Genomic DNA, 26,175 nt, shown 5'->3' with positions numbered 1-26,175 from the left:
TTCCATACAAATTTAAGGACTATTTGTTCCAGTTCTTTGAAAAATGTCCTCGGTATTTTGATCGGGATAGCATTGAAAGTGTAGATTGCTCTGGGTAGTATGGACATTTTAACTATGTTAATTCTTCCAATCCATGAGCATGGAATATTTTTCCATCTTTTTATGTCTTCCTCAATATCTTTCAAAAGTGATCTATAGTTTCTAGCATATAGGTCCTTTACGTCTCTGGTTAAGTTAATTCCAAGGTAACGCATGGTTTTTGGTGTTATTGTAAATGGGATGGATTCCCTAATTTCTCTTTCTTCAGTCTCGTTATTCGTGTATAGAAATGCAACTGATTTCTGGGCATTGATTTTGTATCCTGCCACCTTACTGAATTGTTCTATAACTTCTAATAGTTTGGGAGTGGATTCCTTTGGGTTTTCCATATAGAGTATCATGTCATCTGCGAAGAGACATTTTGACTTCTTCTTTGCCGATTTGGATACCTTTGATCCCTTTTTGTCTTCTGATTGCTGTTGCAAGGATTTAATCTTTATTGAAAGCTTCCCAAATTGCTTGAAGCCACCTCGCTGTATGTAAAAGAAAAGCAGTGGATTGGAACAGCGCCGTTTCCAGGGATGTCATGAATTTGAGTGTCATTTCTTCTTTGCTTGCATTATTTCATTTGATGTTTTAAAAGAAAATTATTATCCCTAGGGAATAAATATTCTTTCTGAATGAAGCTCCTCACCTTCTGTCCCTTTTTAAAGCCAATAATATAATCAAATGCCTCCAAAAACAAGGCCAGTTGATGCTGGTAATTGGTGATAAGATAGGTTACTTGTGATGGAATGAAGGATCACTATTATTAGGCATTGTTATTGGAGTTGCAAATTAACCGGTAATTCCGATTTTCCTAATGTCTGTACAGATAACCATCTCCATTTTTTATCAATTAAGAAACAGGGAACAAATATTTTTTTAGATTGAGTGCTAACCCCAATGGGATGATCTTAATAGTTAACCATTACATGCAGTAAAAATGAGTCTGTCTCCTTTCTCTTCCTCCCCCTTGTCTTTCTGTGTTAGCATTTATTCTCAATCTTAGTCTTTGGACTTACTCATAGTTATAGCAACTTAAGTGCACAAGAAGAAGATTCTTAAGGTTCTTAAACGTAGTAAGATTAGAATTAAGTTTAATACTATTCCAAAAAAGGGAGTTAACTTACGAAGCACGCCACCATAATATTAAAAATTTGCCTTTGAAACATCTAATCTGAACTAGGATTTTCTGACTGATTTTTGACCATGCTGCTTAGGAGAAACTGTTGTGTTCAACCTGTAAAATTCTGAGGTCATGTGAAATACTTGGGGGACAACTTGAATTTAGTATTCATAAAGATGTTTTAACTATAAAAGTGGAATCATTTGTTTCAGGTGTTCTGTTGTTTTGCAGATCAGCAATTTATGTTGAAAAAATGCCCTGCCCTGCTTCAAGAAATGGTTAATGTAATCTGCCAGCTAATAATAATGGCCCGGAGCCGTGAAGGTGAGGTGGAAATGTAATTAATTATGTTGTGCTTTTTCTTGCAAGCTTCTGCAGATTATACTTCATAGTTTTAGGAGTTAATGAGTACCTGCAGTAATTCTGCCTATATATGTTGAATCAGCTTTCCCACTTTTGTTCATGGTTTTCCTTACTTCTTTCCTATATTTTTCATTATGTCAAGTCTTTATCACAACTCATGTTTTTGTATTTATTTATTGTTTATTGTCACTTATTTGTAAAGATTTAAGATACTTTTTCCTTCCTTTGCATATTTTTAGTGTTAGGTTATTCTGTATTTTAACAATGAGTCTGAAATAATTTTTTAAGTGACGTAATAATGACTCATCTGACATGTAGTGTTTTTCGCATGAAGGGAAAAAAGAATGAGGGGAAAGAAGAAAGAATGAGGGAGTTTGTGGTCAGTAATGGAAAGGGAGACCCTTAAGAAAGGAGATAATGGTTGTAGTTTGTTGTTACAACGGCTGATGTCAGTTCTTGGCATGGTATCAGTATGTCATTGATACTGATAATTTACTGTTTTGGGAGGTGATGCAAAGAATTTTTCTGTAAAACCAGTGCTTGTTGCTGGATAATGATTGTTGCATTTGAACATGTTTGTATATTTTTGGTATCTTACAACTTTTTTTTTAACTTATTTTAATTTTAGGTAGTTAACATACAGTGTAACATTGGTTTCGGGAGAATTCAGTGATTCATCACTTACACACAACACCCAGTGCTCATCACAACAAGGGCCCTCTTTAATCCCGGTCACCCATCTAGCCCATCCCCCACCCACCTTCCTTCATCAACCCTCCGTTTGTTCTCTATCATTAAGAGTTTCTTATGGCTCCTTTCTCCTTTTTTTACTTTACCCTTTCCCATATGTTCATCTGTTTTCTTTCTTAATTCCACATATGAATGAGATCATGTGGTATTTATCTTTCTCTGACTTATTTCACTTGGCATAATACACTCTGGCTCTGTCCACGTCGTTGCAGATGGCAAGATTTCATGCTTATTGATAGCTGAGTAATACTCCATTTTGTATATATATGCCACATCTTCTTTACCCATTCATCAGTTGATGGACATTTAGTCTTTCTCTATACTTTGGCTTTTGTTGGTAATACTGCTATAAACATTGGGGTGCATGTATCCCTTCAAATCTGTATTTTTGTATCCTTTGGGTAAATACCTAGTAGTGCAATTGCTGGGTCATAGGGTAGTTCTATTTTTAACTTTTTGAGGAACCTACATAGTGGATCTTACAACTTTTAAAGGAAAATCAGCACTATGATCTTAAAGTTTGAGGTGTTAATGATATTCATATGAGTCATGTTTTCGTGATGAATTGTATACTCTGGAACATATAAAAAGTTCAGCCTTGTTTTTTCTTTTGCTCCTGTTCTTTCTAAGAAAGGGAGTTTCGTGCTCCAACTTTGGCATCCCTAGAAAACTGCATGAAGCTTTCCCAGATGGCTGTGCAGGGCCTTCAGCAGTTTAAGTCTCCCCTTCTGCAGCTCCCTCACATTGAAGAGGACAATCTGAGAAGGGTTTCTAATCATAAAAAGGTAATTCTTTGCCACTTTAAAATCAGCTTTAAACAGTTTGTCATGTTACCTAAAGGTAACACAAATGAAAAGTGTTCTAGAAGTGTTTACTATGAATTTTTTAGATTTAGAATGTCTTAAACACTCTACAACTATCCCTAAAGTGGTTCTGTTAGCATTTTCTTGATTAGGGAGGTGTTTTATAATATTTACCTACTGTAAGGGATTTTACTACTTGGGGGTCAGTGCATTTTACTACTACTTTGGGGGCCAGTGCATTTTAGCAGTTAAGACTTTGTTCTTTATATTAAGAGAAATAAATGTACAAAGTAAAAATGCACTGTATGCTTACCAGTCATATCATGCCTGGCTTTAAGGTTGGGCAGTGGTTTATTAGTTGAGTAGAAACAAAAAAAATTAAGTTTTCATAGCATAAGTAGATCAAATAAAGATGCTTCTAATTTAGATAATGCAGTCTATAGTAAAGATTTGATAGCCTTAAGATGTGGCAAAATATGTATAAATGAAAAAACTTGAGGAAATGTAAGAAAAAACATTATAATTTTGATAGGAGATTTTGAACATTACTTTGTGTACATTAGACAGAGTGGGTGGAAGATAGACATTGGATTTGATAGTATATTAAGGTAGAACTAATGTGTATTAGAGATTCACATATGAGTTCTCTGTCCTTTCAGGTAATCGTATTGCCCTTATAAATTTGTTCACATTTTTAATTGAAAACTGTGTAATCAAAAAGTGGGCATTCTACATTGCTCATGATCTAACTCTGTGAAAGTAAATATTAATAACTAGTATCAAATGCCTGGAAATTAACACTCTCCTAAGTATCCCTTTAGCCTAGATGGATATTACTGCAATAACAGCTGTATTTAGAAAATAACAAAAATGAGAATATTGCATAGTAAAACCTTAAGGGTGCAGTTATACTTGGAGATAAATTCATATTCTTAAAGGTTTTTAACATTAAAATTGAAAATATGGGTCAGCAAACTGAGCATATCAAATGATAGTTGTTCTTGGTTGGGTCAAGATTCTATGAATATTACTGGTTTTTTTCCCTAACTTTTTTCTAAATTTAAAAAATTACCCTGTATTAACTTTGTAATTAAAAAAAATCCTAAATTTGAATTTCTTTGGATAAAAGGCCATGAAATGCTATAAAGTTGTATTTTTTGCTTTGAAATGTGTATGCAGATCTTCCTCAGCTTACAGTGGGGTTACATCCTCATAAAGCCATCGATCGTAAGTTGAAAATATCCTAAGTCGAAAATGCATTTAATACACCTAGCCTACCAAACATCATAGCTTAGCCTAGCCTACCTTAAACATGCGCAAAACACTTACATTAACCTACAGTTGGGCAAAATCATCTAACACAAAGCCTGTTTTATAATAAAGTGTTGACTATCTGTCTCATGTAATTTATTGAATACTGTACTGAAAGTGAAAAACAGAATGGTTGTAAGTGTGTGGATTGTTTACTCTGTGATTGTGTGGCTGACTGGCAGCTACAGGTTGCTGCTGCTCCCCAGCATAATGATAGTATTGTATCGAATATCATTAGTCCTGGAAAAGATGAAAATTCAGAGTATGGTTTCTACTGAATGCATTGCTTTTGTAGCATTGTAAAGTTGAAAAATTGTAAGTAGAACCATTGTTAGTTTGGGACCCTGTATAATCTTAGCATTTTTCTAAAAGTTATTGGATTTTGTTTTAGTGAAACATGCTAATTTTCTTTTTGTGAAAAATTCTGTGACTTTGGGATTTATTTTCTTTCTCTCTGTCTCTCTCTTTTAAAATTCAGTACAAAATTAAGACTATTCAGGATTTGGTGAGTTTAAAAGAATCAGATCGTCACAATCTACTGCACTTCCTTGAAGATGAAAAATATGAAGAGGTTATGGCTGTCCTTGGGAGTTTCCCATATGTGACTATGGATATAAAATCACAGGGTAAGTGGGAGGTTTCCCTGTTGAACATTTTTTCCCTTTTGATAGATTGGCTTTTATTTATATGGCCTATATTGGCTTTTATTTATATGGGAGTTATAGTTCTCAAAACATTTGATATCATAATGTGTAATTAGACTTTCCAGAACTATAGTTTACCTGTGAGATTGGCTGTGATGGAATATGATATATGCTCAATAGTTTTAAAAACACTTATAGAATCCCACAGAATCTTACTTTTATTATCCTCAGAATGGGATTGAGCTTGAGGACTCTGTTCTGTAGTTCAAGTTTTGGGAATATCTTAACTTTTCAAAGAATGAAAGATTTTCAGATGCACTGAAAGATACTTGAAGTGTATAATGTTAGTGTAAAGCCCAATTTACTTTAGTAAGCCTTGGAAATTACCATGTTCTATGCCACATTTCATGTGTTTTTCTCAACCTGTCTCTATCTTTATGTTTGCTAGGGTGAAAACATGGATTTTTCTACCTGTGACAGTTGTCCTGTGAATGCCCATTTTAATAGCTAAATAATAGTGTTTTATAGTGGTGAAAGAATTAGAGATTATCTGCTCCATTCCTTCATTGTGACATTATTCTGAGTTTGACATTTACTAAGTTCCTGTTGTGAGAACATTCTTGTGGGACCAAGAATACAAGGATGTGTTAGGAATAGTATCTGTCTTTAAAGAGTTTAGAGCCTAGTTGAGGAAATAGGACTTAAACATAGGATTAAAAACAAGGAAACGCAAGGCAAGTGTTAAGTGAATGACACAGACATTGTGCCATTCATTCATTCAACGGTTATTGAGCGCCACTCATTTTTGGGGGTGTTGGGGAAGCAGTGGTAAGACAAAGCTTCTGCCTTATTGAGTTTGCATTCTAATGTAATTGAAAAGAGATAAATGGCTCTCAAAGACTGAGGTGTTATGAGAGGTGAGATAAACTGCAGTCTGGTTTCAATTTTGCTGGAGTGTGGGATACATGTAATGAAAACTGGGACTGCTTTGTTGCGGAGTTTGGATTTCCCTGTGATCTTACAGGGAAACTTCATCATGTATTTCATTCCATAGCATCTTGTATAGACAATTTATTGTATTTTCACAATGCTATCCAAATGTGTAATATGAGTCATATGGTTAATGGGGGGAGAGAAGAATTTTAGAAGCAGGAAAGGGGCATCTGCATGATCCAGTGTTAGAGATGGTGGATCTCTTTCCTACATTGCTTAGGGGCTGCGTAGAATCTCCTAGAGGCTTTTTCTCCACTTGAAAGCCTCAAATGGCAGGTAGATATTGTTATAGCTGTTAATTCACATGCAGCGCTTACGCACATACAGCTGTGCAGTGTTGACGAATGTGTAGCCCAGATGAGATAATGGAGACTTCCAGATTGAAGAAAGGATATTGTATCCTTCTTTTTAAAGAATTATTTTTCTTTCTTAGAGCATGAAGTGGGAGTTGGGGGGTGGGGGGAGGCAGTGAGGGGCAGAGGGAGAGAGAATCTTAAGCAGGCTCCATACTTACTTAGCGTGGAGCCTGATGCGGGGCTTGATCTCCATACCCTGAGATTGTGACCTGAGCTGAGATCAAGAGTCAGATGCTTAACTGACTGAGCCACCCAGGTGCCCCAGAATATTGTATCCTTATTGACGCCCAACTGTTGCACCTCACAGCCAGTAATGGAGGAGAAAGCAGTTATAGTTTGTTGGAGGCTGTTCTTTTCCAACTGGTGGTGTGTTAATGTACTCCAGACCAGAGTATGCTAATCTAAATCTGTGTAAAATAAACATAACAAACTTAGAAAAATCTGTAGGCAGAAATCCATAATGAAGAAAACTTGTACAGATAAAATTTGTAGGAAAAAATGAATTTGAATATGTTTGATAAGTTATAGTAATTTTATTTATTAACTTTAACATTAATATTTATGTTAATGTTAATTTTAATGTTTATTTTATTAGCTTTTGGCAATATGTGTAGCAAATACGGTTCTAATAAGTTAAACGATTGCAAAAACTTTTTAAGGTACTTTTTACTATAAACAAAACTTTGAAGTTCTTACTTTAAAAAATAAATTTAATGTGACTTGGAATACTAGTTCTAATTATTTCATTTCTGACAGGCAGACCGGCATTGATCATATGGGTAAAATCTTATGAATACAAGGCTTGCACGATTTAATAGAGTGACAGATCTTTATATCACTACGAAAGAAAGCTGTGCTACCGTACCCCTCACATTATACTTTGTTTTAAAAGAACAGGGTTTGAAACTTGGCAATGCCAATATAACCATTATAGGACCTCAGGCATTTTACTTTGGTTTTGAACCTCACTTCTTTAAAGTGGAAATGATCTCCAGAGAGCTATTTTATTTTATTTTTTTTTTAAGATTTTATTTATTTATTCGACAGAGATAGAGACAGCCAGCGAGAGAGGGAACACAAGCAAGGGGAGTGGGAGAGGAACAAGCAGGCTCCCAGCAGAGGAGCCTGATGTGGGGCTCGATCCCATAACGCCGGGATCACGCCCTGAGTCGAAGGCAGACGCTTAACCGCTGTGCCACCCAGGCGCCCCGAGAGAGCTGTTTTAAAGATTAAATGAGTGCATTGTTGAAGGCATCTAGTGGAGTGTTCTATATAGAGTAGACAGTAAAAAAAAAAAAAAAATTTTTTTTAAAAAAGATTTTATTTATTTATTTGACAGAGGTAGAGACAGCCAGCGAGAGAGGGAACAGAAGCAAGGGGAGTGGGAGAGGAAGAAGCAGGCTCATAGCGGAGGAGCCTGATGAGGGGCTCGATCCCATAACGCTAGGATCACACCCTGAGCCGAAGGCAGACGCTTAACGACTCTGCCACCCAGGCACCCCAGTCAAAATATTTTTTATTAAGTTTAAAATATATTTGAAATACTGACGTACCAAATTGAATTTTATTTTTTTACTCTGATTTTTTACTCTCATCTTGTAGTATTGGATGATGAAGATAGCAACAACATCACAGTAGGATCCCTAGTTACAGTGTTGGTTAAGTTGACAAGGCAAACAATGGCAGTAAGTAATCTTTCTTTATTTTTATGCTTTAAGAGTTATGTGTTAAAAAAAAAAGTTTGTGTTAAGGGGTGAAGGGGAAAAGGAGGTGCAGACTTCTGATTATGGAATAAGTCATGGGATTCAAAATATAGCACAGGGAATATAGTTAAGGTCATTGTAATAGTGTTGTATGGTTACATAGCATAACATATAGAGTTGTTGAATCACTATGTTGTACACCTGAAACTGATGTAGCATTGTATGTCAACTGTACTTCAATGAAAAGGGTAAAAAAAGTTATGTGTTAAAAGTTCTTGTATTTATTTTCATACAAAAAACCCTTGGAAAATAGATTAATTCTTCATGTGATGATTTGTTAATTCCCTGTAAAATATTATAATAATAAGGTAATGTGAGTATAGTATTGAAACTCCAAAGTACTATACAAAGATTAATTATTGATTATTGTTGCAAATTTCATTACCTATTCCTTCTTGGTCAATTCTGAATTTACTCTTAATTTTTTAAATTATAGTGAAAAAATATATTTTTTTCTAATTATGTGAAAAATTCATGCTGTCTGGGGAAAAACTTCAAGCAATGCAGGAAAGTATGGGAAGAGATTAAAGTCACCTAAAGTCCTGCCACTCGGAGATTATTGATTTTGAAGCTTATCACTTTAGATACCCTAATACATGAATACCTGTGGGGTTAAATGATGTTTTTTCACTATCATGGATTCCTTCTCTCACCCACCTCCCTCAGGAAACCCTTTGTCAGTCCCAGACGACCAGAATTTAGTCTTGCGTATACCCTTTCCTATCTTTCTCCATGCTCGTATTTACTGCTTGGGCCTCTACATTGTATGTATGTATATATACCCTGGTAACTTTTCTCATTCCCTTTCATAAAATTCAATCACATTGTATATGTTTCCTGTATATCTTGTTTTTCTTAGTTTCTGTTACATATTTGTATTACCTCCCAAGTCAGCTATTACCTCCCAAGTTAGGACGATAGTCATAACTGGTTTTTAATTGACGGTGCTATTTTTTTATTTTATTGTATTTTTTTAAAGATTTTATTTATTTATTTGACAGAGAGAGACAGCCAGTGAGAGAGGGAACACAGGCAGGGGGAGTGGGAGAGGAAGAAGCAGGCTCCCAGCGGAGGAGCCTGATGTGGGGCTCGAGCCAAAGGCAGACGCTTAATTACTGAGCCACCCAGGTGCCCCTGACGGTGCTATTTTTAACTCCACATATTCAACTAGTGGGAGATTTTAGCCTGTTTTACTCTGGGGCCTGGGAATACTTGCAGGAAACATACTCTGCGTTTAAACCCCATCTCTAAAACCTCTGGATGTTGATTTTATGGTAGCAAGTGGTAAGGAAGCATTTGTGTCATGGACTGTGGCTGAGAAGTGCCCCCCTGGGAGAAGAGGAAACTTCAAAGTCGGTGGCTAGGGTTGGGCATAGAATCCAAATTTAAATTACCTACATGCTTTGGAATTCCCAGCCTGAAAAATGAGTAAAAATTGGCCTTGAGCTGTTGACACTTCTGGGATAGTTGGTAGGAAAAAAAAAAATTGCCCAGGAGGAAGGGAAAGAATCAAGTATCTATCTTCAAGTGCTTGTATGAACTGAACCTCAGAGTAATTAGTGTTAGAACCCAGCTAATAAATGAAGTGAAGCAGAGATGGTGGAATTAGACTAGGGATTCGCAAACTTCTTCTGTAAAGGTCCAATTAGTAAATGTTTTAGGTTTTTATGGACCACATGGTTTCTGTAGCAACTACTGAATTCACATAGTTGAGTTCCAGTAAAACTTTATTTGAAAACCAGGTAATGGGCCATAGTTTGTGGACCCCTGAATTAGGCTAACAGTTTAAAGCCTAAGTTATCATTGTTTTTACTTGTTGGCTTTAGTAATTCCAGGGAGTTTATTAAAACCAACATCACTTATTATATTCTAGTATAGATTCTCACTGAAATCTTACTGGAATTTAAATCCTAAATTTATGCTTTCTATTCTGATCCTAAGTGGATTATATGGTCCACTTATGGACCGTATGGATTATATGTCTTTAGATTATATGGATTCTCTCAGTGTTCCACACCTTAGGTCTTTTACTTATTTATATATGTAATTAATTTAAAAAATGTAAAAAATGTGCTTTTCTTAAGTAAACTCTACCCCCAATATGGGGTTTGAACTCACAACCCTGAGATCAGGAGTCTCACACTCTACCGACTGAGCCAGCCAGGCGCCCTTCCACAGTTAACTTTAAGCTATGAAATATTCTTGACCTTATAATGAGTTTATATATCTTAAGTCATTGCATTTGTAAATTTAAGTAGACTATACTTTTCAAAATATATTCAAGACAGATGTGCGATATTTCAGGAGGTAACTTCTGAAGTGTCATTTAGTTAGTAATTGCTGAATTTGCACACATCATTTAGTAATTACTAAAAGTCTTCTGTTCTCCCTCCCCCTACCAATTGTCACCAGTTAAAAAACTTATTGGTCATCTATTTTGAAAGATTGCTTTATCTGAAAGATAAATATTGATAAGTCTATCAACCTATATTTATATTTTTCTTCTCTCTGCCTCTAGGAAGTATTTGAAAAGGAGCAGTCTATCTGTGCTGCAGAGGAACAGCCTGCAGAAGATGGGGTAAAACTTGGTTTTTCTTACCTATCATTCCTGGTGAAGGAGGTGTTTTGTTCAGTTCTCTGATTGATTTATATTGTTGTGGGAGAGTAATTCAGTTTGTGAAAACATTTAGTTAGCCATTTTCATCTAAAAATTACCCTGACTCCCGAATGAAACTATTGCTATAACTTCTGTGTGTGTATGTGTGTTTTGATTTATAGCAGCTTGATACTAATAAGAACAGGACAAAAGGAGGATGGCAACAGAAGAGCAAAGGACCCAAGAAAACTGCTAAATCAAAAAAAAAGAAACCTTTAAAAAAAAAACCTACACCTGTGCCCTTACCACAGTCAAAGCAACAGAAACAAAAGCAGGCAAATGGAGTTGTTGGGAGTGTAAGTTTATTACTGTTATTATCATTGTCTTTATTGAGTTATAACATACACTAAAATGTTCAAATCCTATATGTATAGCTCCTGAAATTTTACATGTGTATGTACGTATGATAGCCAGATTAAGCTGGAAAACTTTAGCGCCCAGAAAGCTCCCTTGTGTCCCTTCTCAGTCAGTGACCCCTCCATCTACCTCCATACCCTCCAGTTCTGGCTGTTATTACCATAGATTAGTTTTGCTTATTCTTACACTTCATGTAAGCGGGAACTTGTTTGTCTGCTTTTACTCAGCATTATGTCCATGACGCTCCTCCGTGTTGCGTGTAGCAGCTGTCTGTTCTTTGTGTGCATGTGATACTCCATCTAATGAGTACACTACAGTTTATCTGTCCTGTGGTTGGTGGACATTTGGGTTGTTTCTAGTTTTTGCCTGTTATTGAATAAAAATGCTGTGCTTATTCATGTACATGTCATTTTGTGGACATTTCATTTTTCTTGGGTATGTACCTACCTAGCAGTGGAATTGTGGGTCATAAAATAAGTGTATGGTTAGCTCATTGAAAGAGCCTGTTTTCCAAAGTTGTACTATTCTATGTTTCTACTAGCAAAATATGAGTTCAGTTGTTCCACATCCTCACTAATGCTTGCTTTTACCATTCTTTTTTATTTTAACCCCTATGCTGGATCTGTAGTGGTATCCCTGTGTGTGGTTTTTATTTATCTGTTAACTAATGGTAGTGAGCATCTCATATACTTACCAGCCATTTGAATATCCTCTTTCTCTGTTGGGTTGTCTTATAGATTTGTAGGATTCCTTTATATATTCTGGATATGAGTCCCTTTAGACTCTCTTAATGGAAGCTTTTCAATGGTACTTAATTTTAAGGAAGTCTTTCAGTAATTATGATTAGTGCTTTTGAGTCCTGTTGACATTTCTGCCTATCGAAAATTTTAAGATTTTATTTATTTGAGAGAGAGAGCGAGAGAGCACAAGCAAGGGGGAGCGGGAGAGGGAGAAGCAAGCAAACTCCCTGCTGAGCAGGGAGCCCAACATGGGGCTCCATCCCAGGACCTGGGATCATGACCTGAGCCGAAGGCAGACACTTAATTGACTGAGCCACTCAGGTGCTCCACAGTATTGAGTCTTTTTATTGATAATGATGGTTTATCTTTATTAATTTGGATCTTCCTTAATTTTTTCCCAGCAGTGTTTTGTAATTTCCAGTGACAGAGGTATGGCACATCTTTCATTAGATTTTTCCTTTTGTGTTTGATACTTTCTGGTGCTGTTGCATATAACGTTAAAAAAAATCCATTCATCAGTGTTTATTGCTGGTGCATAGAGATACAGTTGTCTTCTAAATATTGACCTTGTATCGAGGAGTCTTAAACTGACAATATGGATATACCTTGTTTTATTGCACTTCAGTTTCTTACACCTGCCAGATACTGTATCTTTTACAAATTGAAGGTTCCTGGCAACCCTGTGTTGAGCAAATCACCATTTTTCCAGCAGCATTTGCTCACTTTGTGTTTCTGTGACATTTTGGTAATTCCCTCAATATTTTAAACTTTGTATTATTATATTCGCTATGGTGATCTGTGATCAGAGATTACAACTTGCTGAAAGCGCATTTGTTGGTTAGCATTTTTTAGCAATGAAGTATTTTTTTAATTAAGGTGTGCACATTTTTATAGACAGAATACTGTTTGCATGCTTAGCATACTACAGTATGGTGTAAACATAACTTTTATATGTAGTGGGGAAACAAAAAAGTCATTTGACTTTATTGTGATAATCTCTTTACTGCAGTGGTCTGGAACTGAATCTGCAATATCTCCATGGTATGCCTGTAATTCTGACCATTTGTAGGTACTTTTTAAAAGATTTTCTGTGTACACAATCTGCCTTCTGGGAATAAAGACGGTTTTACTTTTTCCTTTGAATCATTTTTGCTTTTTCTTCCTTTTTGTCTTACTGTATTGGCTGAAACTTTCAGTGTAATGTTGGTTAGGAGTGAGGACGGTGGTCACCCTTGTCTTATCTCCAGGAGGAAGGGAACAAACTATTAAGTGTGATGTTAGCTATAGGGTTTTTGTAGATATTCTGTATCAGGTTTGCTGAGAATTTTTATCATGAGCAATACTGAATTTTATTAAATGCCATTTTTCCATTTGTTGAGGTGATGGTGTGATTTTTCTTCTTTCTGTAATGTAGTGAATTATGTTGAAGCATTTAAAAAATTTTTTAACTGTCCTTGCATTCCTGGAACAAATTCATTTCATCATAACATATTATCCCTTTTCATATTTATCTGGATTTGATAATATTTGTTTAGGATTCCTACATCCATTCTTATGAGAGAATATTGTTTTGCCATTCTTTCTTGTAATACCCTTGCCAGGTTTTGTATCAGGTTTATGCTGGCATCATTAAACAAGTTAGGAAGTATTCTTTTTTTCTTTTTCCTGGAAGAGTTTGTGTAAGATTGGGTTCATTTCTTATTTGGAAGAACTACCTAGAGAAGCCATCTGGGCTTGGAGTTTTTAAAAAGGGCTTAGTTTTAGAGTCCATTTCTTTAACAAATTCTACTTTTTTCCTTATATCAGTTTTAGTAAATTACATTTTTCAAGAAATTTGTTCATTTCTTCTAAGTTAACAAGTTTATTGACAAAGTTATTCATAATATTCTCTATTTATAATTTTTTTTGGATCTGTAGTAATGTCTTTTTTATTCCTAATACTGGTAATTTGTATTCTCTTTTTCCTTTGACCAGGAAGCTTTTGCTTGCCTAATAAAAGTCTTGCTTAATAAAAGTCTTGTCTCAGTTTTATTAATCTCTTCAAAGAAACAACTTTTGGTTTTGTTTAGGTTTCCCTTTGTATATCTGCCTTCTCTTTAATTGATTTCGGGTCTGCATTATTTACTTTGAGGGTTTTTTTTTATATTTAATTTGCTGTTCTTTTTCTTGCTTCTTGAAATGGATTAGTAAATATTTTGTTTGGGATGTTGGCTTTCATTACTACATTATACTCTATCAGCTATAGAAGATAATATTAAATTCTTAAAGCAGTACTTTTCTATGAACTTTCCATTACCCCATCTCAAATAAAATAGATTGTAGAAGTGTGGTGACTAGGTGGCTCAGTTGGTTGGGTATCCGACTCTTGTTTCGGCTCAGGTTGTGATCTCAGGGTTATGAGATCATTCAGCAGGGAGTTGGCTTGAGATTCTCTCTCCCTCTGCCTCCCTCCCCACCCCCTGGCTCATGCCACGTGTGTGTGTGCTCTCTCTCTCTCTCAAATAAATAAATAAATCTTTAATAAAAAAAATATATATATATTGTATAATTGGTGTTTTGAAAGGTGAGCCATGTTACCACTGTGGTAGTGTACTTTACAAATAAAAATAAAATATTTTTTTATTTTACAAACATGAAAAATAAATAAAATAACTAACACTAGACAAATAAGCCAAATGTTAAAGTCTTTAGTCTGACTGCCACGTATTTATAAATACTTGTGTTTATAATTCTCTAAAATTCTGTACGAATAGTGAATTTATAATCTTGAGCTAATTTAATTATAATGACAATAAGTTAGCTTCAGGGACTCAGAATTCACTGAGATATTCAGAACTTATGTGGTTTTCTTTTTTGTTTTAGGAAGCTGCGGTAAAGGAAGACGAAGAAGAAGTTTCTGACAAAGGCAGTGATTCTGAAGAAGAAGAAACCAATAGAGAATCCCAAAGTGAAAAAGATGATGGTAGTGACAGAGACTCTGATAGAGAGCAAGATGAAAAACAAAACAAAGATGATGAAGCAGTAAGACTTATAGATTTAAATAATTTGAATTATATACCTCTGATAGTTTTGGTTTTTGTTGTTTTTCATTTGTTTACTTGTTTGTGTGCTTGTCTTAATAGTACCAGTATATTTTATAATGTTATATTATTTTGTAAGAATATGTTTGTGGGGTGGTGTTCAGAATTATAAAGAAAAATAGTTTCTAACAAGGATTGGACCTCTTAATTTTCTTAACTCTGAAATTGCTGTTAGTATAGGATGTGGATCTGAGGTGAAGTCAGTTTGGTGTCCTAGAGTAATTTTCAGCATTGGAGTTGAATCTGCAAATGAATTAGGAAAGGTGGGTTATGGTCTAAGCCATTACTGTAAGTCTTTCAAAAGTTCCAGGTAGTTTTTAGAGTAAAGAAACATTACTGTGGACTCTAATGTCAAGAGGTTGGTTAAGGAGAAGACTAACATTTACAGAATGCCACCTTGTTTCAAGAGGTATTATAAGACATTAAGGAAAGGAGGAGTCTCTGAGGAACTTATTAAGATTGTGAGGGTAGAGAGAATAGAAAAAAATCTCATGGTGTGGTATTAAGTTGGCCCTGATTTATGGATGGGCGATAGAAAAGAGGGTTTGGTGGACAAATAATGGGTCCTTAGAGTCTTAACTGCAAATGAACTGTAAACTGATCGACCATTCCTTTATGTTTGTGTTGTTCTGTTTTTTTTCGGACTGGGCCATCGACCTAAAAGTTACCATTGTGGTTTAGGAGAGAAAAGAGGATTCCCTAAATAGCCTGTGAGGCACAGGTAGAGAGGCCAAAAAGAGGATAAAAAATAAAGGGCAAAGGATAAAAGTATAAGGAATTGCAGGCATACCTTGGAGATATTACAGGCTTAGTTCCAGACCACCACAATGAAACTAACGTCGCAATAAAGTGAATCAAATTAATTTTTCCTTTCCTAGTGGATTATAAAAGTTATGTTTACACTTAATTGTAGTCTGGTCTATAACATATGCAGTAGCATCATCTCAAAATATACATGCCTTAATTAAAACATTCTTTATTGCTAAAAAATGCTAACCATCATCTGAGCTTTCATTGAGTTGTAACTTTTTTGCTGGCGGAAGCTCTTGCCTAAGTGTTGATGGCTGTTAACTCTTCAGAGTGGTGGTTGCTGAAGGTTGGGGTGGCTGGGGCGGTTTTTTAAATAAGATGACAATAAAGTTTGCTGCATTGACTGTTCCTTTCACAAATGATTTCTCTGTAGTATGAGATGCTCTTTGATAGCATTTCAACCACAGAACTTCTTTCAGAAGTGGAGTCAGACCTCTCAAACCCTGCCACTGATTTGTCAACTAAGTTTTTGTAATATTTTAAATCCTTTGTTGTCAGTTCAGCAGTCTTGACAGCATCTTCACCAGGAGTAGATTCCATCTCAGGAAACCACTTTCTTTGCTCATCCATCAGAAGCAGCTCCTCATCTGCTCACGTTTCTCATGAGATTGCAGCGGTTCAGTGCCATCTGCAGGCGCCAGCTCTAATTCTAGATCTCTTGCTATTTCTGCCGCATCTGTAGTTACTTCCCCCACTGGGTCTTGAACCCCTCCGAGTAATCCGTGAGGGTTGGAATCAGCTTCTTCCAAACTCCTGTGAATAGTGATATTTTGACCTCTTCCCATGAAACATAAATGTTCTTAATGGCATGTTAAAGGGTGAATCAGAAAATCTTCAATATACTTTACCCAGATCCATCAGAGGAGTCTCACTATCTGTGGCAGCTATCACCTTAAAAAAATGTATTTCTAAACTAGTAAGACTTGAAAGTGATAATTACTCCTTGATCCATTTGCTGCAGAGTGGATGTTGTGTTAGCAGGCATGAAAACAACATCAGTCTTAACTGTGCATCTCCATCAGAGCTCTTGGGAGACCAGGTGCATTGTCAATGAGCAGTAATATGTGGAAAGGAAATTTTTTTTGAATAGTTGGTCTCAACAGTGGGCTTAAAATATTCAGTAAACCATGTTGTAAACAGATGTGCTGTCATTCAGGCTTTGTTGTTCCATTTAGAGAGCACATGCAGAGTGGATTTAGCATAATTCTTAAGGGCCCTAGGATTTTCAGAATGGTTGGTGAGTAATGGCTTCAAATGAACATCACCAGCTGCATTAGCTCCTAACAGGAGAGTCAGCCTGTCTTTTGAAGCCAGGCATTGACTTCTCGCTAGCTATGAAAGTCCTAGACGGCATCTTCTTCCAGTGGAAGGCTGTTTTTTGTCAGTACTGCAAATCTGTTACTTAGTGTAGCCACCGTCATTAATTCTCCTAGCTGGATCTTGTGGCTAACTTGCTGTAGCTTCTACCCCAGCACCTGCTGCTTCACCTTGCACTATCCTGGTATGGGGACGGCTTCTTTCCCTAAACCTCACGAACCAGTATTTGCTAGCTTCAAATTTTCTTCTGCAGCTTCCTCACCTCTCTTAGTCTTGATAGAATTGAAGAGGCAGGTCCTTGCTCTGGATTAAGATTTGGCTTTAAGAAATATTGTGGCTGGTCTTTATCTTCTGTCCAGACCACTAAAACTTTCTTTGTATGTGCAGTAAGGCTGTTTTGCTTTCTTACCACTCGTTTGTTCACTGGAGTAGCGCTTTTAATTTCCTTCAGGAATTTTTCCTGTGCATTCACAACTTGGCTAACTATTTGGCACGAGAGGCCTAGCTTTCAGCCTGTCTCAGCTTTCAACTTGTCTTCTTCACTAAGCTGAATGATTTCTAGCTTTCGATTTAAAGTGAGAGACGCGGGGCTCTGCCTTTTCATTTGAACACTTAGAGGCCATTGTAGGGTTATTAATTGGCCTCATTTCAATATTGTTGTATTTCAGTGAGGCCCAAGGAGAGGGGGAGAAATGGGGGAACAACCTGTTGGTGGTGCAGTCAGAACTTATACATTTATTAAGTTTGCCATCTTATGTGAACATGGTTCGTGTGTCCCAAAACAGTTATTGTAGTACATCAAAGATCAGTGATTACAGATTACCATAATAAATATAATTAAAAAGTTTAAAATATTGCAAGAATTACCAAAATGCAACACAGAGACTTAAAGTGAGCAAATAAATGCTGTTGGAGAAATGGCAACAATAGACTTGCTCAACACAGCATTGCGGTTTTTGTGAAAACCGCAATATTTGTGAAGTACGGATGTGCAAAGTGCAATTAAATGAGGTATGCCTGTAATGTACCTGCCCTTGGGAGTGGTGGGGAAAAACAAGGGTTATTTTTTAGCAGTTGCTGGCCCTTGACTGTACTTTTTGTACTTTAGGTATTAAACTGATTGCCAAGAAACTAAAGCCTAGTAAGGAAATTATTTCCCCAGGTGTGCGTTGAGAAAGAGTTGACATATTCCTTTCTGAGTATAGTATTAGGATTAGGAGAGGTGACAGACTAGTTTCTTTAGATATCAAAAATACATTCATTCATTTGTCAAATAATTATACAAACAGTTACTCATTATCTGTCACACTATAAGCACTGTGTTAGATGAGAGGAATGCAAGCCAAATGTAAAACAGTTTCTGCCCTTGAATGATAGGCTAGTGGGGAAGGCAGACTTGTAAATAAACATTAAAGTACAAAAGAGATTATGCACATTTTGTGCAAGGTACAGTGATAGCACAAAGGAGGGAGTGATCAACTCAGTTGAGGGACATTTCTGGTATTCAGGAGCTCATGGTTTAGGCTTTAGTAACTCCTGAAGGAATAATAGTAGGAATTTGCCAGGCTAGAGAAAGAGAGAGAAAACAAAAATCCAAACATGGATTAGAAGGAGTGAAATAGTTTGGTGAATTCAGAGAAGTCAAGGTGGTTTGAAGTGACAAGAATAGAAAGTTCAGAGATAGGCAGTGACAGGAGACTGGAGAGATTGGCCCAGGTCAGATCATGACTGTGTAGTTCATGCTAAAGGACTTAGATTTGATTTATGAAGTGATACGTTTTGAGCAGGGAAGTGATCATGTTTGTGGGACTGAACTCTGCCATAGTTAACATTGTCAGGAATAATAGCTGGAAGAAGATGGAACAGTGAGAACAATTGAAAACATACTTGATTTCAAGTGTTTGATTTTTACTTTGCTAGGAGTGGCAAGAATTACAACAAAGTATACAGCGAAAGGAGAGAGCTCTCCTGGAAACCAAATCAAAGATAACACATCCCGTTTATAGTCTTTACTTTCCTGAGGTGAGTTATTCATGGCTCAGTGTTTTCCTTACTCCATTTACTTTCTCTTCGGGTATTTTTCAGTTGCCTTTTATCCCTCTATGGTGTATACTGGCTCATATGTGCTAAAGATGGTCTATTTTTGATAGGCAACATTTTGAAGGATACATTTCAGTATGAATTAGATTTAGTGAATGTGTCATTTAATAGGAAGATTGTTAACTTTTTAAGGATTTCTTTGGTTTCCTGGACTTCTGTCTTTTCTGTGCCTGGATGACTGAAAGTTGTGCTGAATGATGATTTCTCTTTAGCAGTTCAGGCAGTCTTTCAGACAAATGCATATTTTGTCCTCGCCTGAGTGGCTCAGTCGTTAGGTGTCTGCCTTTGGCTCATGTCATGATCCCGGGGTCCTGGGATCAAGTACCGTGTTGGGCTCCTTGCTCAGCAGGGAGCCTGCTTCTCCCTCTGCCTGCTGCTCCCCCTGCTTGTGCGCACGTGCGCGTGTTCTCTCTGACAAATAAATAAAATCTTTAAAAAAAAAGAATTTTGAATAGGATGGAAAAAGTTCGTAAATATTTTTCCCATGGGTTTTCTCGATGGTCCTATACTGGCCACTTGGAGCCACTACACTTGCTCTGGCCCTCCTAATTGCTGCAGTCCATGGGTATAGGCCAGCCCGTGGCTGTGGGACCAGCTAAGTTCAGTAAGAGTTGAGAGTGGCTGATCCCTAAGCTGAGGACAGATTGATCAGTCCTGTTTGTTCTCTTGTCTTTGTTTAGTTTGTGGTTGTGGCCTGCTCAACTGTTGATCTCCTTGAGTTTTTTGTCTTCCAAATTTGGGATTTGCTTTTGCAGTGATTCTGTGTATGACCGGAGGTCAGGAACTGGTTGCCTCTTAGTTCAGGGAAGCTGTTCCACAGACTGCCTCACAGCTTTGCCATAGAACCTTCTGCTCAGCACTCATGTTTGGCAGGTGATTTCATGTATAAATCTGCTTTCTGCTTTAGAATGTCAATCCAGAGTTGCTGGGGGCTGCTGAAGGCAAATTCCCAAGTAATTTGGCTTTCCTAATAATAAATGAATGGCTCTGCACAGACTGTTGTTTGGACTTGGAAAGAAGTCAGCCCAGGATTCCATGTTAATGCGCTTGCTGATCTTCTGGCATGTCCCGAGCGCAAGCCCATCTGTTAAGGGCATTTTGCCCATTGCAGTGGTAGCCTGCCAACCCCGAAATCAAGGCTCCCGAAATCAAGCGAGTAAATTCCACTCATTGATTGGTTTTGAAAGTGCCATGGGATGTTATAAACTGCATAATTTGTACCCTTATAACAGACAGTTCATTTTAGACCATGCTTAGTTAATAAGCAAAACGTCCATTCACTGCCTTAGAACATTGTAGCCTTGAAAATGCCTTTTTCTAATTTAAGCTACAACTGCACTGTAAACATCTCAAAGTACCATTTATCAGATAAAATTTATCTAGGATTTTCCTAACATCTACCTGTCTACATTCCCGTATACCTACTGAACTTACTAACAACCACACTACCCACTTAAATTCCTTAAAGCTTTATGATTATAATTGACTTACATGTTACTGAAACTCATTCATTCCACTTAGTATGTTAAGAATGGTGAGGAATCTCACACAACAGAAAAACTGATAATAATAAATAACTGATGCTACAGTGTATTTTCCACTTTCACTATGCATCAAAGAGTCTAGGCACAGGTACAATGCCATGGATTGATATTCATTAGCTTCTTAATAAATATTCTTGAATGACTCTTATTTTAATCAAGTAACCTGGGAGAGCAGAAGGAAAGGCATTCTCTTAGTGGTGAGGTAAAGAATTGCACATTCTGGAACATATCCCTGTGCTTCTTCCATTACATATTTGTGTCGGTAATGAGATTTCTGACAGTGAAATGTCAGAACCACTTAAATGATTGAGGTGTCTACCTCATTTCATTAATAATCATGATTATCATTTGTTTAGGATTATTTAAGTGACAGCGGGTGTGCAGGCGCTCGCTCTTGCACAATCAGGGGGAGGGGCAGAGGGACAGGGAGAAGCAGGCTTCCTGCTGAGCAGGGACCAGGACCCTGGGATCATGACCTGAGCCGAAGGCAGACGCTTAATGACTGAGCTGCCCAGGCGCCCCCATGATTATCATTTATCACGATCAATGTGCTAGACATTCTGACGTATCTTTTACTTATATTATCTCAGTTCATCTTCAGAACATGGCCTGAGGTAGGCACTCATCATTTAACAGAGAAGAAAAGTGAGATTTAAAGAGAAGTGAAACAGTCCAGATCTGTGTGGCTTTAAAACAGGCATCGGCAAACTACAGCCTGCAGACAAGTCTGCCTCCCTGCCTGTTTTATGAATGATGTTTTACTGGAGCACAGTCACACTCATTCTGTTCATGTTACAATGGCAAAGTTGAGTAGTTATGACTCAGGCTCTGGCCCACTTTGAGTCCATTATGTTTTTATCCACTTTGTGTGTGCAGCACACACACAGACAAACATACATATATGCACATATACCTGTTGTGGTAGTACCCTTGGGTTAAGCAGAAGTTAGATTCATCATGTACTCGTGATTTATTTATTCTGCTTATTAATGTTGTAGTGCTTTGTAGTTTACAAGAGTTTTTAGTTGACCTTAGTGTAGCATTCTTAGAAAGATAATCAAATTTTAATGTCTTGTGGTTAAAATAAAATAGAAAGTGCAAGTGATTTTGGCTTAAAAAGACATTTTCCCTATGATACTCTTTTCAGTAACAAGTTATTTTTTTTAACTTTCTTTTGGATAATTGAAAATTTAGAACAGTCTAGTGTTGTTTTGGTTAAGTATTTAGAATATCCTAGAGTGTTTTATTTTTTAGCTCCAAAACATTTTTCTTTAAGCCTTTTTAGAAAGCTTTCTTCCCTGACCATTTCTTAAGCAGTGGATACCAAGAGGTGACTAATCACTTACTGATGTGTCCTGTACAGGACTACTCACTGAGCGCACTGAAGCTTGGTGGTTCCGGACTGCTTGGGCTGCTTTTTCTTTTTTTTTTTTTAAATAATTTCTGTCTCCTGTCAATTCTTCCTGCTGTCATTGTACATTCTAGTGGCAGTTTCTTTTTCTTATTTTTTTTAAAGAATTTATTTATTTATTTGACAGACAGCGAAGGAGGGAAAAAAAGCAGGGGGTGTGGGGGGGAGAAACAGGCTTCCCGCTGAGCAGGGAGCCCCAATGCGGGGCTAATGGGGGTGTGGGGGTGGTGGCTGATGTGGGGCTCTATCCCAGGATCTTGGGATCATGACCTGAGCCAAAGGCAGACGCTTAACGACTGAGCCACCCAGGTGCCCCTGGTGGCAGTTTCTTTACTGGGCTCTTTTTCTATTCCTAATCTTTTATGAGGTACTACTAAAAATGCTGCACTTGTTAAAATCATGTGCAGTGAAAGGTATGGAGAGACTCTTAAATCTGAGATGCTTTCTTATGAGTAATATGTTTTAATGATTTCTGATTCGGTTGTCCAAGTGCCTTCCACTCCTGCTTTCTGGCTTTTGCTTACTACTAGGTAAGATTACTAAGATTATTTGCTAGATGATATTGTAGTAGTTTATAATGTTTTATTTTTTAGGCTATCTTTTGTCATTTAAGGTTAACACAGGCGTTTTTATACAGAGGCCCATCATTAGGGTTTTTTAAGGGGCCATTTGAAACCCCCAAATTACATGCAGAATTCTTTTGGACAGCAGATCTACAAATGGTTAAGAATGATTTAGTTGTTCAGTAAATATTAAATATCTATTTTGTACCAGGCACTGTATCTGTGCTGGAAATACTGCAGTGATAAAACCAGAACAATACCTCTAAAAGGAGACAAGGCAAAACAGTTGTTTCTCTAGTTCTTTCTGAAAACATAAACTCTTTTTTTTTTGCAGGAAAAACAAGAATGGTGGTGGCTTTATATTGCAGATAGGAAGGAACAGACGTTAATATCTATGCCATATCATGTGTGTACACTAAAAGATACAGAAGAGGTAATTATCCAACAATATTATTTCAGTTTTTGCAAATATATGGCATCTCACCATCATGCTGCTTCATAAAGTCTTTCTTAGAAATCAGTTTATCATATTTGGCTTGTTGTATTTTGTTTGTTAAGGCACATTTTATAACTGTTCTCTAGTGTTTTGGGAGTAGCCGACTGGACATTTATACAGTATTGTTAAAGGTAGGCAACTTGATCAGTGTTAAAAACTTGTTTTCAACTTATTTTGGGGAGTTTTCACTGTTAGTTCCAAGAACATATGCCTTTTGTTTTCCCGTCCAGAATTTAATCATATTTTACAAAGATTTATGATTTTTATCCTCATTGGATTAGTGCTAAGATAAATATCTTTGGTCTTAAAAACAAATTTAAGAACTGGTAATTAGATTTTTAGAATGGAATTTTTGATTACGTGGCATTATTCATTGTTAATGACATCACTAATATATCATTGTTATGAACATATTTTATCTGTTTATCTTGTTTTTCTTGATTTTTTTTCATGCTGCTTCTCTAGAAAGGTTCTTTCTGCCTGGATTTGGTAGACAAGAGCAGGGTTTTTTAGAATTTCAGGGTAGTTCTGTGATGTTGATTTTTTTTTTTTTAAGATTTTATTTATTTATTCGACAGAGATAGAGACAGCCAGTGAGAGAGGGAACCACAAGCAGGGGGAGTGGGAGAGGAAGAAGCAGGCTCATAGCTGAGGAGCCTGATATGGGGCTCGATCCCATAACACCGGGATCACTCCCTGAGCCGCAGGCAGACGCTTAACCGCTGTGCCACCCAGGCGCCCCCTGTGATGTTGATTTTTAATCCAGAAGTATTTTTCCCCCTTTATAACCAAGTAGTAAATGGATGAAGTAGTTTGTTGTTGTTTATTTGACACTTAAATTTAGTGCTAACTTAAGGGTATTTCTTGGTTAGAGCAGTTTTATTACTATTTTTTTTAATTTAAGTTTTACCTAGTTTTGAACAGATAATAAATTCACCTAGTTAATATTTCAGAAGATATACAAAAGTGCACCCATTGAAACATCCCTGTGTCTCAGTCACCCCTTGACCTTCCTGGAGGCCATCAATGTTATCAGATTTTTATGTATTCTTCATGTGATACTGTATGTAAATTACAAGCAAATACACATGTGTATTTTCTCCAGTTTTACCTATAAAATAGCATACACCTTACCTTTTTCTCTCAATGATATAACTTGGAATTTGTTCCAAGTTATTATAGAAAAACCTTCCTCATTTTACAGCTGTATGATACTCTTATGTGGTTGTTTATTTATTTAGCACTCGACAATTTAATGGACTTCCAAATTATTTCTTTTGCTGCAGTGAATAACCTCATATGTCATTTTGCACATGTACAAGCATATTTATAGGATACAGAGTTAGAATTAATCAGAGGCTGTGTATATTTGTAATTTTGGTAGGCATCACTAGATACTTATTTCTCCATAGGGAGAATGAATGTTTTAAGAATGACCTTTATCTTTCAGTGTATCAGACATTTTGAATGTCAGTGCTAATCAGAAAGGTGAAAATGGCATCTTAGTGGGTTTTTTTCCCCTCTGATCTTTTAAAAAGTTTCAAACCTATAAAAATGTTGCTAGCACGCTTCATGAACCTCCCATAGATCCTTCATCTACACTGATCAATTAACATTTTGCCTTATGTTTAAGATAGTTTAATATCTTTCTCTGCATGTGTGCCTATAGACATCATGACATTGTAACCCTAAATTCTTAAACATGTCCTAAGAACAAGGGCTGTCTCCTACATAAGCACAATAAAATTACTATATTCAGGAAATTTAACATTGATACAGTATTTATCTAATGTGCAGTCCATATTCAGATTTCCTTAAATATTTCACTAATGTCTGTTACAGTTTTTGTTTTTTTTTTTAAATTCAGGATCCATTCAAGGATCATGCATTGCATTTGGTTGTCATTCTTCTTTATTCTAGAACTCTTCTTGATGTTTTTGTTTTAAATTTTTCATGCCATCAATATCTTTGAAGAGTCCAGGCAAAACATTTTGTAGAATATCCCTCAGTTTTATTTTGTCTCATTGGTTACTCAAGATTATAGTCATCTTTTTTTTTTTTTTTAAAGATTTTATTTATTTATTCGACAGAGATAGAGACAGCGAGAGAGGGAACACAAGTAGGGGGAGTGGGAGAGGAAGAAGCAGGCTTCTAGCGGAGGAGCCTGATGTGGGGCTCGATCCCATAACGCCGGGATCACGCCCTGAGCCGAAGGCAGATGCTTAACCACTGTGCCACCCAGGCGCCCCAAGATTATAGTCATCTTAAATATATTTTGGCAAAAATACTACATAAGTGATAGAATCTTCTTATGGGGCACAGTATATCAGTTTGCCTCACATTAGCGATACCATGGTTGAACATTTAAGTAAGGCTTTTCTCTACTATAAAAGGTATTTTTTTCCTCTAATCTTTTGGGCAATTCTTGGGCACTGTGTTAGTATCTTGTTCTGTACTAGTCTTTTACCCACTCGTTTTAGTATACATTGATGATTCTTGCCTGAATCACTTTTTACGGTGCTGGGTATACTCAGTGTAGTTTAAATTTTGTATCTCTCTTAAGAGTGAAACTGAACATCTTTCAGTGTATTTGAATTGTACTTCTTTTTATGTCTGTTTGTGACCATTGTTTATTTTTGTTGGGTTTTTGGTCTTTTCATTGGTTTTGGGAATTGTTCTTTTAAATACTATATCTCTTCGTGGTATTTGTTGCAAATATTTCTCCCCAGTTTATTTTACTATTGCAGTTGTTTTTTCCAAGCAGAAATACAAACATTATTTATTTGGGTTTTTTTGGTAGTGTGATTTAATAATTTTTTTCTTTTATGATTTCTGGGTTTTGTGGTATACTTAGGTCAAACTATGAGATTAATTTTAAAAAATGCTATTCCCATGTTTCTGGTTTCTTTTT

At 36.4% G+C, this 26,175-nt stretch overlaps 1 protein-coding gene across 2 annotated transcripts in view; it reads left to right on the top strand.

Annotated features, from left to right (window-relative positions):
* SEC63 (SEC63 homolog, protein translocation regulator) overlaps positions 1 to 26,175 on the top strand; it is a 72,719-nt gene that overhangs the window by 37,970 nt on the left and 8,574 nt on the right. Inside the window, exons 11-19 of one of the 2 annotated variants that reach the window (XM_034668940.1) lie at positions 1,439 to 1,531; positions 2,951 to 3,105; positions 4,913 to 5,060; positions 8,030 to 8,112; positions 10,709 to 10,768; positions 10,972 to 11,142; positions 14,806 to 14,964; positions 19,071 to 19,172; positions 23,103 to 23,201. In XM_034668940.1, coding sequence (XP_034524831.1) covers positions 1,439 to 1,531; positions 2,951 to 3,105; positions 4,913 to 5,060; positions 8,030 to 8,112; positions 10,709 to 10,768; positions 10,972 to 11,142; positions 14,806 to 14,964; positions 19,071 to 19,172; positions 23,103 to 23,201 — 1,070 coding nt within the window. Of the gene's footprint in view, positions 1 to 1,438; positions 1,532 to 2,950; positions 3,106 to 4,912; positions 5,061 to 8,029; positions 8,113 to 10,708; positions 10,769 to 10,968; positions 11,143 to 14,805; positions 14,965 to 19,070; positions 19,173 to 23,102; positions 23,202 to 26,175 lie in introns of both variants that reach the window. The other variant, XM_034668939.1, reaches the window with a different exon arrangement.

The sequence above is a fragment of the Ailuropoda melanoleuca genome, chromosome 10 (assembly GCF_002007445.2).
Source record: "Ailuropoda melanoleuca isolate Jingjing chromosome 10, ASM200744v2, whole genome shotgun sequence".
NCBI classification, from domain to species: Eukaryota; Metazoa; Chordata; class Mammalia; order Carnivora; family Ursidae; genus Ailuropoda; species Ailuropoda melanoleuca.
This window is presented reverse-complemented; position numbering and strand designations above follow the sequence as displayed.